At 50.0% G+C, this 17,528-nt stretch overlaps 1 protein-coding gene and 1 long non-coding RNA gene across 6 annotated transcripts in view; one reads left to right on the top strand and one right to left on the bottom strand.

Annotated features, from left to right (window-relative positions):
• RAB24 (RAB24, member RAS oncogene family) overlaps positions 1-4,162 on the top strand; it is a 134,054-nt gene extending 129,892 nt beyond the window's left edge. For 3 of the 4 annotated variants that reach the window (XM_085618322.1, XM_085618320.1, XM_085618319.1), the window contains one exon: positions 535-4,162. In XM_085618322.1, the coding sequence (XP_085474448.1) occupies positions 535-599 (65 nt within the window). In that variant the 3' untranslated portion in view covers positions 600-4,162. Of the gene's footprint in view, positions 1-515 lie in introns of all 4 variants that reach the window. The other variant, XM_085618321.1, reaches the window with a different exon arrangement.
• Positions 1-17,528, bottom strand: part of LOC146811255 (uncharacterized) — a 242,335-nt gene that overhangs the window by 94,017 nt on the left and 130,790 nt on the right. The window lies entirely within an intron of this gene.

The raw sequence follows: 17,528 nt of genomic DNA, 5'->3' as shown, positions 1-17,528 counted from the left end.
GCTTAAGAGGTCCGAATCACCTAGCTATCTTTAAGCAGTTTCAGATTAAGGAAAAGCTTTTATGTAAAATCTCGATAGCTGTTTATTTTTCTCCAGAGTTGTACTGAATTGATTCTGAATTTGAAGACATTGCCCTATATCCTATTTTGATTTTATGCTGAACACTCTTAACAGGAGCTGTATCAGCAGAATTATAAAAGATGAAGGATTATGCCTTTATTGAAAGAATTTACAAGCAATATTAAAAGCTTTTTGCAAAATAGTGAGTAGTTTCTAGGAAATTTACATAGAGTTGAGAGTTTAAACGCACAGCTCTTTGTTTCTTATATATTATCACAAGATTGAAATTTAATATGTATCAGGAAAGTCCCAACCGACTTGTTTGGTTCCAGTGCACCTAATGATTCCCGATTCTGGCCATGCATGATAAATCATCGCCCAACAATAAGAGACTGTATAACCTGTAAATAACTCTACAGACCCAAGGTCAAAATCTAATCTTTCCTGATCGACAGCTCTGTCCTTTATTTTCAGAGACCAGGGGTGTGAACCTGAGGGAGAAGAAGGATTCCTATGTTAATTCCTGCTGCCACCACTAAGGGAATGTGAGCATAATGTGCTATAACAAGGGCTTGAAGGAAAAGCTGTGGCACAACCAGCATGCCTGCCTCACAAGAGACCGCTTCTTTTCCTTTGTTGTACTTGAGGTGGAGAGCACGTCCTATTGACTCTACCCACCAAGCACTGGTTTTATTTGCAGTGCCTTGAACTGGCACACAAGGAACTTGGCGGGAGAGTTGTACTGTACAGCACACTCTGCACTTCCCAGTTGCTTGGCTTCTTGAGGTATTGGCCTTGCTTGGTATTCAGCAGGGATGACTGAAGCTTCCTGGTGTAGTGCCTTGCACTATTGTGCTGAGAAAGAACAATTTTTTGGAAGATCCCTGGGGCGCTTATACTATTTGGATTTTGATTGTGCTCCAGGGCATTGTCCTTCATCATTTCTCCATGCCAAGAGAACATTTTGTGACTGAAACAATGAAGTGCACATATTATTTCAAATGGAATGAAATATTCAGAAGAAAGTATTAAAGGAAAAGATCTAAGGAGGTTTTAAATAATTATTATTTGAATTATGATGCGTTTCCTTCCTTTCATAGGGAATTCTGTGGCCTTGTTTTTAACACTGCCATTGTTACCTGCTCTGTGCCTCGCTCCTTTTGTGTGTATTTGTTGCTCAGCTACACAAGCAGCTGCTAGGGTTTTAAGCTTATTGTGCTTTTATAGCAGACAAGCTCTGTTTACCCGTTCAGTGAGTGGAGGCAAAGGTGGATGTACATGATCATAATGTTATATGAGGGTGGATAAAGGTCTTGCCTTTGTAGACAGTGTACCAGCATGCACAACCTCTCTGCCTGTATGCAGCTGGTGTGGGCCAGCTTGGATTACATACTCTACAGCTCACCATGAGAAATCTGTTTTCGTTCATGAGTTCTTAAGGACTATTTTCAGGATTGAAATAAAACATTGTGAGTTTCAAGTGTAGTAACTCACATCCTTGCACCTTATCTTGCAAGTCATAAGCCAGGACATTTCATTAGAACAAATCTGTTAAATATATGTACAAATGTGTAAAATATTGAGTTGATCCATAAGATGTCGCATTGCAGTATGTTTTTTTGCAACAATGGTGGCAATATTAAATAATTTTGCCAAACGTTTTAGAGATTTATAAATCTTAATAGAGACCACAACATGGCTACATGGGAACCTAATATGTGGTACGCCAGTTTGATATTCAATTCTAAAATGATTGAGTGATTTTTCTGTTTACCTTCCACACTTTTCAGTGGTCACAGATCTGCAATTCTCGAGGATAACTAACCCTTCTTGATTTTTAACTTTTAATCTTTAAAAAGCAGGCAATAAAACACCCAAATCCGCATCTGTATTATATGGCCCCTAGATGTTTGCGTCACCTGGGTTGCAGTAAAAAAAATATACATATTTTGTACAATAGAATAGTTTAGTCAAGTTTAAAAGCATGAAACATTTCCTGCCTTGATTTGTGTGTGGCAGTATACATACATACATATATAGATAGTCCCAGATGTACAACCAATAAAATTTACGACTCCTAAATTGCGAGTCATAAAACGATACCTACGTACCCAAGAGGTACCATGATTGAGAGTCGCTAATGACTCGCATCGCTATTTTGCGTCGCGGCTATTTGCGAGTCAGTAACCGCTCACAACTAGCGTCCTCATCTGAAAAGGACATTTAGCGTGCACAAATAGCGAGAGCAGAAACATTTAGTGCACGCAAATTGCGACACTTCCTGGTAGAGCTGAAGGGCCCCAAAACAGGAAGTGGTGTCCCAGGAGATTTCTGAGCATATTATCTAGCACATGGTTAGGTGCAGCACAATAGTTCAACACTGCAGGCAGCCTCTCAGAAAAACAATGAGCAGCAAAGCCAGTAACATGGCTGAAAAGGAGCGTCTGAGGAAGCTCGAATTCTCTGAAAAGGCGATAGAAATCCTAATGGAGGAATGCTGCAATAATTATGAGGAGCTGTTTGGCAGGACATCGCACAGTGTCCCTGAAGTGGACAAGTGTAAGAACTTGAGAGGAATACAGCAGCGCTTCAATGTCCTGGGTGTGGCACACAGGTCCCTGGACGACATCAAGAAAAAGATGGTATGATCTGCGCTCCAGGGCCAAGGAGAGGGTGGCAGCACGCCTGCGAGAAGTACAAGGGACAGGAGGAGGGCCATCTACCGCATCGTAACCATCTGCAGCAGAGGCCATGGTGGAGAGCACCCTGGAGAGGGTGGCAGTTGTCGGTTTGGGACCATTGACTCATCACAGCCACCACCAAACCCTGATAAGTGTGAAATGCGTAAGAAATGTTGAATTCACCACTAAAGCATATTCTGCACATACTAATCATCCAAACCCACAATTCCATTGCCACACAAAATAAACCCAAATGGTGCTTTATGGGAAACTTAGTCAGTGACATATACAGTGTAGTTACGGAACGACATGAGCTGATAAACATTGCAACACCACTGAGATAGTGACTCACAATTCATTTCTCCTTACATCTTTTGCCCCATAGATTCACCACTGCGAGGAAAGCACAGTGCAGATGACACTGAGGGAAGCCAGGATTAGGTCCAGATGGAGGAAGGGCAGGATGGGGGAGCATCAGATTGGCCAAGTTGTCCTGAAGTCCCAGACACTGTTGCAGTAACCTCAACACAGGATACAGCCAGTGTGCCAGCATCACGGGAGACAGCAGCATCAATATGCACTCCTGTCACCAGGGTCCGTCTAGTGCGTACAACCCTGCATTCCATACGGCGAATGCAAGCCAGTCTGCACACTCAGCCCCCTGCTGGAGTACCCAATCAGGTGTTGTTTGGAGGCCTGGAACAGGTGATGCTCTGGATCCAGTGCCTGCAACAACAACCACAACAAAGGCAGATGAACCTTAAGTTGACCCAGGTATTCAGGGACATCCCACAAAAGATGACTGATAACCACTGCCGCCTGGAAGCTACATTTGATGCCCTCCCAGGTGCTATTGGCGATCTGTGCAAATATTTGGCTGAGGAATGGGGGCAGCACAGACGCATGGAGCGCAGCAGGGGACACAAAATGGACGCTTTGCCTAGGGCCATTGGTAGACTCGCTCATGCAACTACCCAACACACAAGGCACACCCTAGGTCTCCAGATGGAGATGGGCCACTACACTGGTGATGTGGCACACGGCCTGCAACAAATAACTGCAGCAGTGGAGACACTGCATACTAGTATGTTTGCCAGTGGTGGTGCAACAGAGGGTGCTGACAGTGAGGTTCCCAGCTGCAGTAGCCTCTCTGCTGTGGAAACTCCAATTCTGTGAAGAAGCAGCAGCCGCCAGGCTGGTATTCCAAGTTGCAGCTCTACCCAGGCTGGACATAGAGGTTGAAAGTTAATTGTGAAGACTAACTGCACAGTCGTTTGCCCACATCTTTGTCAACATTTGTGGTGATTTTAACCACAATACAGTTATGCATTTGTTTTATCATGCGTTTTGTGATGAACAGGTTGTCCTGAATTTGTTTGTGCAAGCTTGCACAATAAAGCTAAAATTCAAAGTCGATTTCACAATTTGTACTGTCTTATGTAGAGGGTAGTGTGTCATTACTTTGGACGTACCTTTAAAAATAATGCTTATGTGGTCCCTGCGCCTTCTCCCCCCTCTGCTGAAGAGCTCCCATCCCTCTGCTGTTGGGCAGTTGGTCCTGGTTCCTCATCCTCAATTCTGATTGACATCCATGTGCACTCCAACCCTGCAGGCTATATTGTGGAGCATGGCACATGACACCACTATTTTGCAGACTGTCTCAGGTGCATACTGCAGGGCTCTGCCACTCTTGTGCAGGCACATGAAGCACGATTTTAGGATGCCAAATGTGCGCTCAATCACAATCCTGGGTCACCTATGTGCCCAGTTGTACCGCCTTTCAAGTTCCTTGTTGGGAGACGGTACAGTGTGAGGATCTATGGCCGCAGGGCATACACACTGTCACCTGGTGAGAGATATATGATGGTGAGACAACATGCACACATACAGTAAAGTGCAAATTAATTTCCCTGTGGACATGACATTTCTGTACCTAGTAGGTATCCTTCATCAAAGTCACATCTTTCTAATTTCTGGTATATGCCACTGTCTGAAGATGTGAGAGTCATGAGTGCTGCTAGGATATTTGGCAACAATTTCTATGATGATTTTGTTTGCGTCCCAGACAACTTGGATGTTGAGGGAATGTGTGCTTTTCCTATTAAGGAATATGTATTCTATGCGGGATGGGGGACATATGGGCACATGGGTCCCATCTATGCACTCTGACCTGTGGAAACCTAGCTATTCTGTACAATTGTAGTTTTGTATTTTCAAGTTCCACATCATCCCTGGGCAGGTAGATGTGTTGATGGATGTGGTGTAGCATGGCATCTAGGAAATTGTTGAAGAAACGCGAAAGCGCACTCTGCGACACAACTCCGGCCACTGCGATGACCTCTTGGTAGCTACCAGTGGCCAGTAGGTGGAAGGAGCACAACACCTGCACATGTGTGCGGATTGCATTGCTGCGCAGGGTTCTACTTTCCATTTGTGGCTTCAGAGCGTCTATGAGGTCTAGGATGACAGTGCTACTCAGCCTGTACTGGTCCTAAATCTCTTCCTCTGTCTTCGCAAACAATGTTAGCCTGACTCTGAATATCCTCTCTTGTCTCCGCCTCTTATGCTGAGCAGCCAGTGTTTGCATCCTCCTCGCTATTGCGTACAGGGCAGCCATTGTGGTAAGGTTTCTGATGCATTCTGGGCCTGTTTTTATAGGTTGGGCCCGGTTTTCACCGGGTTCTGATTAGTGGTAATTTGCATGCGCAAAGGAGCCTTTTTGCGCATTTTCGCTATTTGCGACTGGTCTGTACATTAGAATTAGTGATTCGCAAATGAACGCAAATACCGGTCGCATTTTTTTGCGAGTCAGTATTCATTTGCTTTGCAAAATTCGGGTTTGCGAGTGCCTTTCATACGTTGCGTACAACCAATTTTGCATGTGCCAATCGGTTTGCGACCGCTTTTTGAGACGACTAAAAGGTCGTACATCTTGGCCAGAGTACTGTGTAATATGTTGTTTATTACCATTGTTGCCCCACTGTGCACAGCCAAAGGTCATGCAAAGCCTAACCGGGTTAGGCGCAGGTTGCCCGAGGGGGTTGGGCAATTGCACAATTTAGAAAATGACCAAAAGACCACAGAAGTTCACTGGAAAAAAACAAAAGTTAAAGTGACATTATACTTGGATGTTAAAAAGAGAAAAGAGCTAACATTTAAAAAAAAAAAAAATGCTGACATTCACCAGTTCTAGTTTAGAGAACTAACTAGAACTCACACTGGTGTCATGCACTGCTTATGACCTCCCATATTAAATCACTCATGACAAATCAGTTGATATAATTGATGAAATCTCTAATCACCTCAAATTACATACATGATGACACCGCTGATGACATCATTCATGATATTGCTGTTCACATGAATCCATAAATCCTTACATCATTTAAAACAAGCATTTGCATTGCAATAGGTCTAGCATTTACAAGAGCTGAAGCTATTGGCATTGTAAAGGACAATGTATTTTATTTATGTGTTTGGAAAACCTGCAAGTGGTGCGTAAATACCACTTTGTACTTGTAGCCCTTGCTTACAAGAAACAAGGCTGGCAGTAAAAGAGACTCCGTTACTGCCAGCCTTGCTTCTTGTAAGCAACGACCATAAGTACAAAGTGGGTGTTTATGTACAGCTTGCAGGTTTTCAAAACACATAAATAAAAGGCTTGGTCATTTACAATGCCAATAGCTCAAACTCTCACAAATACTAAAATCGGACTGTAGGTTAAAATATCCCAGTGGAGTAAAGCACCTTCTGCAAAGAACAGGTAAGCTATGATTCCATGACTATTGCTACTGTTCAGTGGTACTAGAATGTAATAGCAGGCCTTTACAAAGCAAACGAAACAAACGCAATTACCTCCCTTTGACTATACATTACGTGATTCTGATGCCTAGCTACATTGTTCTCAGATTTCTTTTTCTATTAGGAAGGATCGAATTCTTTCCTAGTCTGCTGTGACCATAACATGAACATAGGAGGCTGCAGATGGGCTGCATGCTTTTAAAGTGGTGCAGTTCTAAAAACCGATACTTTCTCAAAATCTGGTTAGGTTGAAATGTCTTGTTCGAGGCATATGAGCTGCAGATTATACACTGTGCATAGATCGCCATCTGGTGTTGGGCCCGGATGTTTGCAGTTTGTTTTTCCTCTTGGAAAGTCTTTGGAAGTCACGAGGTCGGTGACTCCTCCTTTGGTTCGTATTGCGCATGGGCGCTCCATCCTCAGATTGTTTTTTTCCGCCATCGGGCTCGGATGTAATACTTCGCGCTCCGGTTCCGAACTTTTCCAGTTCAACGATCGACGCAGATAATAAATCATCTTAATCACCTTCTCTTCGGCACTTCTTCGATTCCGGTCGTCGACGGCGGCCTTCGGGCCTATTCCGGCTCCGGTCTCGGCTGATGGAAAGAACTCCCTTCAAGAAGTGCCCTCGATGTGGGTCCAAGTTTCCCCACACCGATCTTCATGAGATGTGCAACCTCTGCCTCTCCCCTGAACACGAGGCCCGAGACTGTCCCGCCTGCAAGTCTTTTCGCTCTAAAAAGACTATTCGAGATCGACGGGCTAGACGCAACATGGCGCACTCCTCGACCTCCGCTCCAGTCGACATATTCGGGGACGACGTCGAAGCTCCGGGACAGCAGAACATCGAAGAAGAGGACGACTACCTCGTCAGTGCTTCCGAGGCCGACGACTCCGATGTGGAGGACATCACCCCGGCGCAGAGGGTCGTGAGTACAATACCCCCTCCCACGCCGATACCCAAAAAGGCATCGGTCACACCTTCGCCTTCGGGCCTAGGCAAGACCATGGATACTGCTTCTCACACCCCACCTTCGGGCCCGGTAAAGAAGCCTATTAAGCCTTCCGGCAGCTCGGGCTCGAGCCAGCCGACCAGCGGTACCGAAAAACACCCTTCGGCACCGAAGAAAAGATCGGCCTCCATCTCCACACCGAACCCAGTACCAAAGCCTTCGGTGTCGAAACCTGCCCTTCCGGTGCCGACCAAACATCACAAGGTCCTCTGCACCGACACTCCTGTGCCGAAACCTTCTTCGGCACCGACCCAAAAATTGGAGATCCCAAAGAAGCACAGCTTAGACAAGCCTAAAAAGCCGTCGCCCCGAAAACTTCGGCGCCGACCGAACAACCAGTGTCGCAAGAACTTTTCACACCGGATCCTCTGCAAAAGACACTCACCAAGAATCCAAAAACTGGACATTTGACATTGTCTTCGAAAAAGAGACACTTGGACAAACCAGCTCCACCTCCAAAGAGGAAAGACACTGCTACCTCCCCTTTCAGAGTGCCTTCCCCACCTCCTCCACCTCCTCCACCCTCCCCACCCTCTCCACCCCTGCCTCATCGTTCCCCAACCTTGTCTCCTGTCCCAGACGATTTAGAAGACCCTTATTATGATCCAGCAGATGTGCCACAAGACCCCACCCCTACTGGATCTCCAGACCCATGGGACGACTATAACAATCCGGACATCCCAGATGTCCCACAGGATGACCTTTACCCATCTAGGCCATCCCCACCTGAAGATTCCTTAGGCTTTCACCACCTATTACAAAGGGCGGCACACTACCACGGGGTGGAGTTACATACTGACCCAGTGGAGGAAGATTTTCTCCTAGACACCTTCGACAATGCACATAGGTCTACTGCCATTCTACCTATGTTAAAGGGAGTAATTAAACATGCACCGGAGGTTTTTAAAGACCCAGTCAGGGCCAGGGTCCTAAACCCCCGTATAGAAAAAAAATACAAAGCCGCCCCCACAGACCCTTCATACATTAAAGGTCCTGCACCATTGGATTCCCTAGTGGTATCTACAGCTAGGAAGCGCTCAAATTCTCAGGCGTCAGGCGAAGCACCACCACCTGACAAAGAGTCCAAGCTCCTAGACGCGTCAGGGAAGCGCACTGCGTCACAAGCCGCCAATATATGGCGTATCGTCAACACGCAAGCGCTATTGGCCAGATACGACAGGGCACATTATGATGAGTTAGAGACCATCATGCACCATCTCCCTGAAAAATACAAGAATAGGGCTAATGAATTGATCCAAGAGGGAAAAACAATAACTAATACCTCTATACGCTGTGCCCTAGATGCAGCAGATGCAGCCTCCAGGGCCATAAACACCAGTGTCCTTCTCCGTCGCCATGCCTGGCTCAGAGTTTCAGGTTCCACCATTCGACCAAGATCATCTATTTGGCCCAAAAGTTGATGAAGCCCTCGAAGATGAAAAAAGATACTGACACGGCGAAATCCATGGGAGCCCTACAGTCACACACTCCTAGGCGCTCTTTTCGCCGCTCTTCCTTTCGGGGCACGGGCAGAGGCTACTCCTCGGATAGTGCATCCACGTCATACAAATCCCCTCCTCAATCTACCTTCACAAAGGGTTATCAAAGAGGCGGATACAGAGGCAATAATAATAAGGGCAGAGGCAAGACAAATACCGCCCGCTCTGCCACACCTCCTACCCAATGACTTTCCCCCGCTCCCTCCAGACCATTCCACTCCGGTCGGGGGCAGAATACAACATTTCCTTCACGTCTGGGAGACAATCACCTCAGACAGATGGGTGACCCAAATTATTCATTCAGGGTATTGCCTAGAATTAACATCTACCCCCCCCCCCCAAACATTCCACCCAGGCAACGCCCTATGTCTCAAGAACATGCTATGTTATTAAAACAGGAGGTGATCTCCCTCCTGCAAAAACAAGCCATAGAGCAGGTCCCCATAAATCAACAAAATTTAGGGGTCTACTCCCTGTACTTTCTGATTCCAAAGAGAGACGAGACTCTACGACCTATCCTAGATCTCAGACCTCTAAATACTTACATACATTCAGACCATTTTCACATGGTAACCCTTCAACAGGTTCTTCCACTCCTCTCCCAGAACGACTTCCTCACCACTCTGGACTTGAAAGACGCATACTTTCACATCCCAGTACACCAGGCTCACAGAACGTACCTCAGATTTGTGGTGGACGGGCAACCCTACCAGTTCAAGGTGCTCCCGTTCGGGGTAACGACAGCACCAAGGGTATTCACCAAGTGCCTAGCAGTAGTGGCTGCACACCTCAGAAGACAGCACATTCACGTCTTCCCATACTTGGACGACTGGCTAATAAAAGCCACGTTCTACGAACAATGTGTGCAACACACGGCGGCTACAATCCAACTGCATTACCACCAGCTAGGGTTCACAGTGAACCATCAAAAGTCCCACCTGGTATCATCACACACACAACAATACCTCGGTGCTACCATAGACACCTCAAAAGCCATAGCCTATCCCAATCCTGCCAGGATTGCAAACATACAAGCTCTGCGTCAGAAATTCATATTTCAACACTCTCTCCCAGCAAGAGTGTTTACGCAACTGATAGGGATGATGGCCTCTTGCATTTTCATAGTGCCCCATGCAAGACTCCAGATGCGTCCACTCCAAGAGTGCTTAGCGCGCCAGTGGAACCAGGCCCAGGGGCAACTGACAGATCTGGTGTTGGTAGACTGTCGCACCCATCGCTCTCTGCAGTGGTGGAACACCACAAACCTTTCCAGAAGTCGACCGTTCCTGGACCCGGTTCCACAAATAATCCTGACAACAGACGCATCGCTCTCCGGCTGGGGAGCTCATCTATTACATCTCACAGTACAGGGCACATGGACGCCGCAACAGAAGTTACTCCACATCAACCATCTGGAGTTACTGGCAATCTTCCTCGCCCTAAAATCCTTCCAGACGCAGATTTCAGGCAAGGCAGTCCTCATTCGCTCAGACAACATGACTGCCATGTACTACATTCAAAAACAGGGGGGCACACACTCTCCACAGCTCTCTCAATTAGCACAGAGCATATGGAGATGGGCAATTCCACAAAAAATCTTTCTCCTGGCCCAACACGTCCCAGGAGTCCAAAACACCGTGGCAGATCTGCTCAGCAGACAAACGCAGCAGCTCCACGAGTGGGAACTTCACCCACAGGTTCTTCACCCGTTCTTTCAGATGTGGGGGCATCCACAGATAGACCTCTTCGCCACCCACGAAAACAAAAAATGCCCAAGCTTCGCCGCCAGATACCCACACCCATTGTCCAAAGGCAATGCGATATGGATGAACTGGTCAAACAAATTTGCATACGCTTTTCCACCTCTCCCACTAATTCCATTAGTGGTGCGAAAGCTACAACAGCATTCCCTAACACTGATCCTAGAAGCTCCAACATGGGCCAGACAACCGTGGTACACCACACTGCTGGAACTCTCGGTAGTACCACACCAAAAGCTGCACCTCTCACCATGCCTCCTAACCCAGAACCATGGAGAGATCAGACACCCGGACCCAGCTCAGCTCAACCTTGCAATCTGGCTCCTGAGGTCCTAGAATTCAGATACCTTAACCTTCCCCCTGATTGCATGAATATTATCAGGGAAGCTAGACGCCCTACTACTAGGGCATGCTATGCTGCAAAGTGGAAAAGATTTGTTGTTTACTGCCACAACAACACAATCAATCCTTTAAATGTGTCCATACAGCACATCAGTCATAGCATATACTTCCATTCGTTTACACCTCGCAGCAATTGCTGCTTATTTACAGAACAGGCAGCACCTATCACTTTTCAGGGTGCCTGCTATCAAGGCCTTTATGGAAGGCCTCAAAAGAGTAATTCCACCCAGAGTAACACCCTCACCTGTCTGGAACTTGAATATAGTTCTCACAAGGTTAATGGGACCCCCTTTCGAACCATTACATAAATGTGAGCTGCAATTTCTCACATGGAAAACAGCTTTTCTAGTGGCCATCACTACCCTCAGAAGGGTTAGTGAAATACAAGCACTCGCTATACAGGAACCTTTTCTCCAAATGCATCAGAACAAGGTTGTACTATGCACCAACCCAAAATTTCTACCCAAAGTCATTTCTCCATTCCATTTAAACCAGTCGGTAGAATTACCAGTCTTTTTCTCACAACCTCAAACCGTTGCGGAAAGGGCTTTACACACACTGGATGTTAAAAGGGCCTTACTTTACTACATCCAAAGAACACAACCTTTCAGAAAAACCAAACAGCTATTTGTCTCTTTCTCTCCACCACATAAAGGCAACCCTATTTCTAAATCAGGGATAGCTAGGTGGATTGTAAAATGCATACAGATTTGCTACCACAAAGCAAAACGAACGCTATCTGTTCCCCCTAAAGCCCACTCTACAAGGAAGATAGGGGCTTCTATGGCTTTTCTAGGAAACATACCACTAGATGACATCTGCAAAGCAGCGACATGGTCAACACCGCACACTTTCACAAAACATTACTGTGTAGATGTGCAAACCAAGCAACAAGCTAGTGTGGGGAGGAGCCTAGCGCGCATCCAAGATGGTCGCGTGAGCACAGGGCTCCCCGGACCCTCGCTGCTCCTCGGAATTTATCCTGACAATATCCTGATTTGGTTTATGGAATCTGGGAGATGACGACCGGCTGAGCACGTATCTCTTTTCAGAAATTTAATCGGACCCGGGAACCCTGAGTTATCGTTGTTTGAACTTTTGGGACCCACCCGACGGAGGTGCCCGGGGCGAAGGTGAGCCGTGGGGCCGTGTCGCAGTTGAACAACAACGGCTGCGGCGTGGTGCCAGGGGCCGCTCGGCCACTTTCGGTTTCACTTTTAGACCTCCGGGGGCTGGCCGGTGGAGCGATTGAGGTGGCGGGGTGTTTCCCTGACCTCTGCACAAAGCTTTGTCTCCGCCTGCCACTAGAGTGCCTATCGCCTTGGGTCCCCCCGCACCGCCATATTGTGGCCTCGGGTGAGGCGCTGGTTTCCAGGGCCGGTATCCCAACTACTTTTGACCGGCGGTCCCCCTCGGAGTCCGTGGCCGCATGGGGGGCAAGGGGGGCCCCGAGGGGCGTAAGACTAAATCCTCCCTCCGTGGAGGATCGGTCCAGACCAACAACATGGACCGCTACACTCAGGGCAGAGGCTCTCCTGGAACGGCCGGTCCCCCCTCAGACGTCGCCGGTGGTGGCACATCCGTCCCTTCGGAACTTTCCCTACAGGACATCATGGGCGCCATTGATGGCATCCGGGAGACCATCGCCACGCAATACGAGGCCCTGGCCCACAAGATCGATACGGTGGCGATTGATGTCACCTTAATACGGGCGGACCTCTCCAAAACAAACGAGAGGGTTCAAACTCTCGATGCGCGGACCTCCACCCTGGGTGCGGATGTGTCGGACCTGCAGGCCGCGCTTGGCGACATCAAGGTGGTCAATGAGCAGATGGCCCGGCGGCTGGAGGACTTCGAGGGACGGGCCCGACGCAACAACATCCGTGTCATCGGCGTACCGGAGTCCTCCGACGACCGCCCGGTTGACCTCCTGGTCGAGGAACTCATCCTCCAACAGCTGACCCCTGCGGGCTTGAGTAAATTTTTTGCCGTTGAACGGGCTCATCGAGTTCCGGGCGGGCGGCCACGGCCGGGGGCCCCCCCGAGGCCTATCGTGGCCAAACTGTTTTACTACAGAGACCGGGATGCGATTCTGCAGGCCTCGCGGGTCCATGGCCCGGTTCGACATGAGAACTCATCCATTAACTTTTATCCGGACTTTACTCAACTTGTCCAGAAACAGCGGATGGGATTCCAGGGGGTGAAACGTCGTCTTCGTGAGCTGGGCCTAAAGTACTCTATGCTCTACCCTGCCAAACTCCGAGTGGAACATGAGGATCGGACTGCCTTCTTTGACTCTCCTGTGGCCGTGAGTGACTGGTTGGACTCGCTGCCGGACAGAGGTGGCCATCCCGGGCCCTCTGCGGGTGCCAACGGTGACGGGTCCCCTTTGGAGTGACTCTTGGTCCTTGATTTTGCCAATTTGCACTGCTCAGCTGGGTTGTACTTCTTTGGTTCAGTGTGTTTTGCTAGTACCTGTATGGGGGGCGGGCGGGGACGGGTCCCTTTCCTCCTCCGGGGTCTTTTTGTAGACTGGGGTTAGTTGGGCGACAGGCACACTGCAATTTGGGGGGGTTTTTTGGCCCGCAGGGGTGCAGGGTGGGGGGAGTTGGGTGTTGGGTGTTGGGGGGGGTGGGGGGGGAAGGAGGGGTTGTTTTGTAGTGTGGTTTTTGTTTACAGGGCGAGGTATTGATTTTCTGCCACCTTTGGGACTTGTGCTACTTGCGGGGGGACCTCTGATCTATTGGAAGGGATGGGGGGGGACGGGTTGAAGCTGATGTCATGGAACGTCAATGGGTTGGGGGACCGTATCAAACGGGGTGTAGTTCTGCAGTATTTGCGCCGTCTGACTCCTGATGTGGTGTTTATCCAGGAGACGCATTTGGTTGGTAATGTCTGCCATGCAATGAACAGGGGGGGATACCGCCTCGTGGCTCACTCTGGTTTCACAACTGGCTCCAGGGGGGTGGGCATTCTCCTGCGATCCTCACTTCCGTTGGAGATCACGAGGGTGGTCTCAGATGACAGAGGGCGTTATGTTTGCCTGACTGGGAGGTGGGAGGGGCATCCCCTTGCCCTGGTCTCAATTTACGTCCCACCGGGCCTCCAGAACTCCACCTTCGCGGACTTGGGTCGAATGCTGCTTGAACTTCCGGATGGCCTTTTGCTTATGGGCGGGGATTTTAATTCGGTGGTTTCGGGTGACCTGGATCGTCACCCACCCAGGGCCCTCCCCGCTGCCCAGGCTTGGCTAGGTGGTCTGTTGGAGACCTTCGGTCTGGTGGATAGTTGGCGATTAATGCATCCGACCCAATGTCAATACACCTTTCACTCTGGGGCACATGGGAGTCTTTCTAGGTTAGACTATTTCCTTATGCCCGCGGTGCAGACGGGTCGAATTCGAGAGGTCAGGCACCTGGCGAGGGGTATCTCCGATCATTCCCCGCTGTGGCTTCTCTTTGACACCGAGTCGCGGTCTGCAGGGCGGATCGCTCCCATTAACCCGTGGTACCTGCGAGACCCTACGACCCGCGAGAGTCTGGTTAAGGCTATGGACCATTACTTTCTTGAAAACGAGGGGTCTGTGTTGTCTGCAATGTCCCTGTGGGAAGCCTTTAAAACCGTAATCCGCGGACACGCTCTCTCCCAGATAGTGGTGGCTAAGAAGCTCAGGAGTGAGGCGGTGGTGAAGCTGGAGACTGACATCTCGGGGCTGGAGTCGGCCTTGGAGGCGGGTGTCACTCCGGACGGGCTCCATGCCCTCAGCCTGAAACAGTTTGAATACAGATCTCTTGTCACCGACGCTGCCAAAACTATGTATAGGGAGCAGCAGGGTCGGTTGTATGATGCCGGGGACAAGGCGGGAAAGCTGATTGCGTGGCTGGACAAGAAGGAGAGAGTGAATCGTGTGGTCCCGGAGTTGCGTGTCTCGGATGGAGTGTGTGTGACTGAGCCTGGTGAGATTGTGGAATGTTTTGCCGACCACCTCCGGACGGTGTACTCCCCGGTGACTGATAGGGATGAGGAAGATTCTCGCCTTCTCCTGAGGGACATTGCTTTGCCTGGCCTTTCTGCCGAGGACCGTGAGCAGCTGGACGCTCCCTTGTCGGTAGATGAAATCGCGACTGCGATTCGGTCCCTTCGCTCGGGCAAGGCCATGGGTCCCAACGGTCTACCTATCGAATTATATAAGTTGCGCCCGGATAAACTAGCGCCCTTCCTCCGTCGTATGTTTCAGGAGTCCCTTGAGGCCGGTTCCCTTCTGGTCGACCAGCGACTGGCCACGATAGTCGTGATCCCTAAGGAAGGTAAGCCACGGGACCGCTGTGCCTCTTACAGGCCTATCTCACTGCTAAATGCAGAGCCTAAAATCCTGGCTAAAGTCCTTGCCAATCGTTTGTTGAGCGTCATCTGCGATCTGATTCATCCTGATCAATGCGGCTTCATCCCACATCGCAACACCGCCCTCAACTTGCGGCGTCTCCATGGCGCCCTCGCCAGGGCAGAGTACCTCTCCGAACCGGCCGTGCTGGTTTCTTTAGATGCCACGATGGCCTTTGACACCATCGAGTGGCCATTCCTCTGGGCTGTCTTGACCAAATTCGGCTTTGGGGAGGGATTTCTTGGCTGGGTGAAGCTTCTCTACACGGGACCCATGGCTCAGGTGGTGGTTAATGGGCGGGTCTCTCGGCCCTTCGCTCTCGGTAGGGGTACGAGGCAGGGGTGCCCGTTGTCCCCTCTGCTCTTTGCTCTCGCCCTGGAGCCACTCGCCGCTTGGCTCCGCTGGGAGCCCTCGATCAGGGGGATCCGGTGGGCCCCGGGCTTTGAGGATCGGGTCTCGTTATATGCTGACGATATCCTCCTGTATCTCACCTCGCCGCGGCAGTCGCTTAACGTTCTCTTCGATGTTCTGACTTCCTACGGGAGAAATTCGGGTCTCACGATTAACTGGTCTAAATCCTGTGTCTATCCTATCTCCGGTGGCCCCCCTCTCCTGCCGCCTCGGCTTCCGATCCAAATATCTCTGTCCGGCTTTAAATACCTGGGGATACACATCTCGTTGGACCCGGTAGCTCGCTATGAGCACAATCTCCTGCTTCCACTTCGGCGTTTGAGGGAGGACACAGCTCGGTGGTGTAGGCTGCCCCTGTCCCCACTGGGTCGGGCCGCATTGTTTAAAATGATGTCCCTTCCCCGGTTCCTCTATGCACTTCAGAACTCCTTCGACATCATTCCAGTGGCCTACTTTCGGGAAGTAGAGAGCCTGCAGAGGAGACTGGTGTGGGACGGACGGGCGCGTATCGCCCTGGCCAAACTCACTCTCCCCTGGTACGACGGGGGCATCGCGCTTCCCGACATTCGCAGGTATTATTGGGCCTCACAGCTATCAGCCATTAACCATGCCACGTATGCGCCTGGCTTGAACCCGGCGTATGAGATGGATAAATTCCTGCTTCCCGGCGGTAACTATAACAGGGCGCTCTACTCCCGCTCGGCTGGACGGACGCTGACGGGCCCCACTAAGATCGCGGTACGGATTTGGAAGGCGGCCAATGTAGCCATGGGCTGGAGTGAGCGACTAACATGCGCTACTCCTTTATTTGCCTCCGACCGACTGGGAAGCCTCTGGACAACGAAGGGGTTTGACCGTTGGGACACGATTGGCATCAGTAGAGTGGGAGACTTATGGATGAAGGGCGCGGTTAAGACCTTCGCGGCGCTCCAGAGCGAATACGAACTCACGGAAAAGGAGTTCTTCCGATACGCCCAGGTTCGGCATGCCCTGCTCTCTGTCTTTGGGGAGGGGACCAAGATCCCGGCCTCTTCGCCCCTCGAGGACCGCATACTTGATGGTCATGTTCCCGACAGTACTATCTCCTTAATCTATAAAAAACTCATTAATAATCGGGCTGACCTATTGGTGCGCCTTCGGGAGATGTGGACGGGGGACGGGGTGGAATTAGACGACGAGGACTGGCAGTCCGCACTATCGTCCCCCAAGGAAGTTGCCATTCCAGCCCGTCTCCGCCTGGTCCAGTTAAAGATTCTCCACCGGGTGTATGTGACGGGCCCCCGTCTGGTCGCGATGGGATTCTCGGAAGATGGGCTCTGCAAGCGGGGGTGTGGGCTCAGTGCCACCTTTCTCCATATCCTTTGGGAGTGCCGGGAGGTGGCGGAATACTGGCGTCGGGTTCATGGGGTCATGGGACAAGTCACCGGGGTGGCGCTGCTGCCGGAGGTGCGTCGCTGTGTCTTGAATGTGTGGGAGCCCAATGATTATAACGCGGCGCAGACTCGGTGGGCGGCCCTGGG

Source organism: Triturus cristatus, chromosome 7, assembly GCF_964204655.1.
Source record: "Triturus cristatus chromosome 7, aTriCri1.1, whole genome shotgun sequence".
In the NCBI taxonomy this organism is placed as follows: Eukaryota; Metazoa; Chordata; class Amphibia; order Caudata; family Salamandridae; genus Triturus; species Triturus cristatus.
This window is presented reverse-complemented; position numbering and strand designations above follow the sequence as displayed.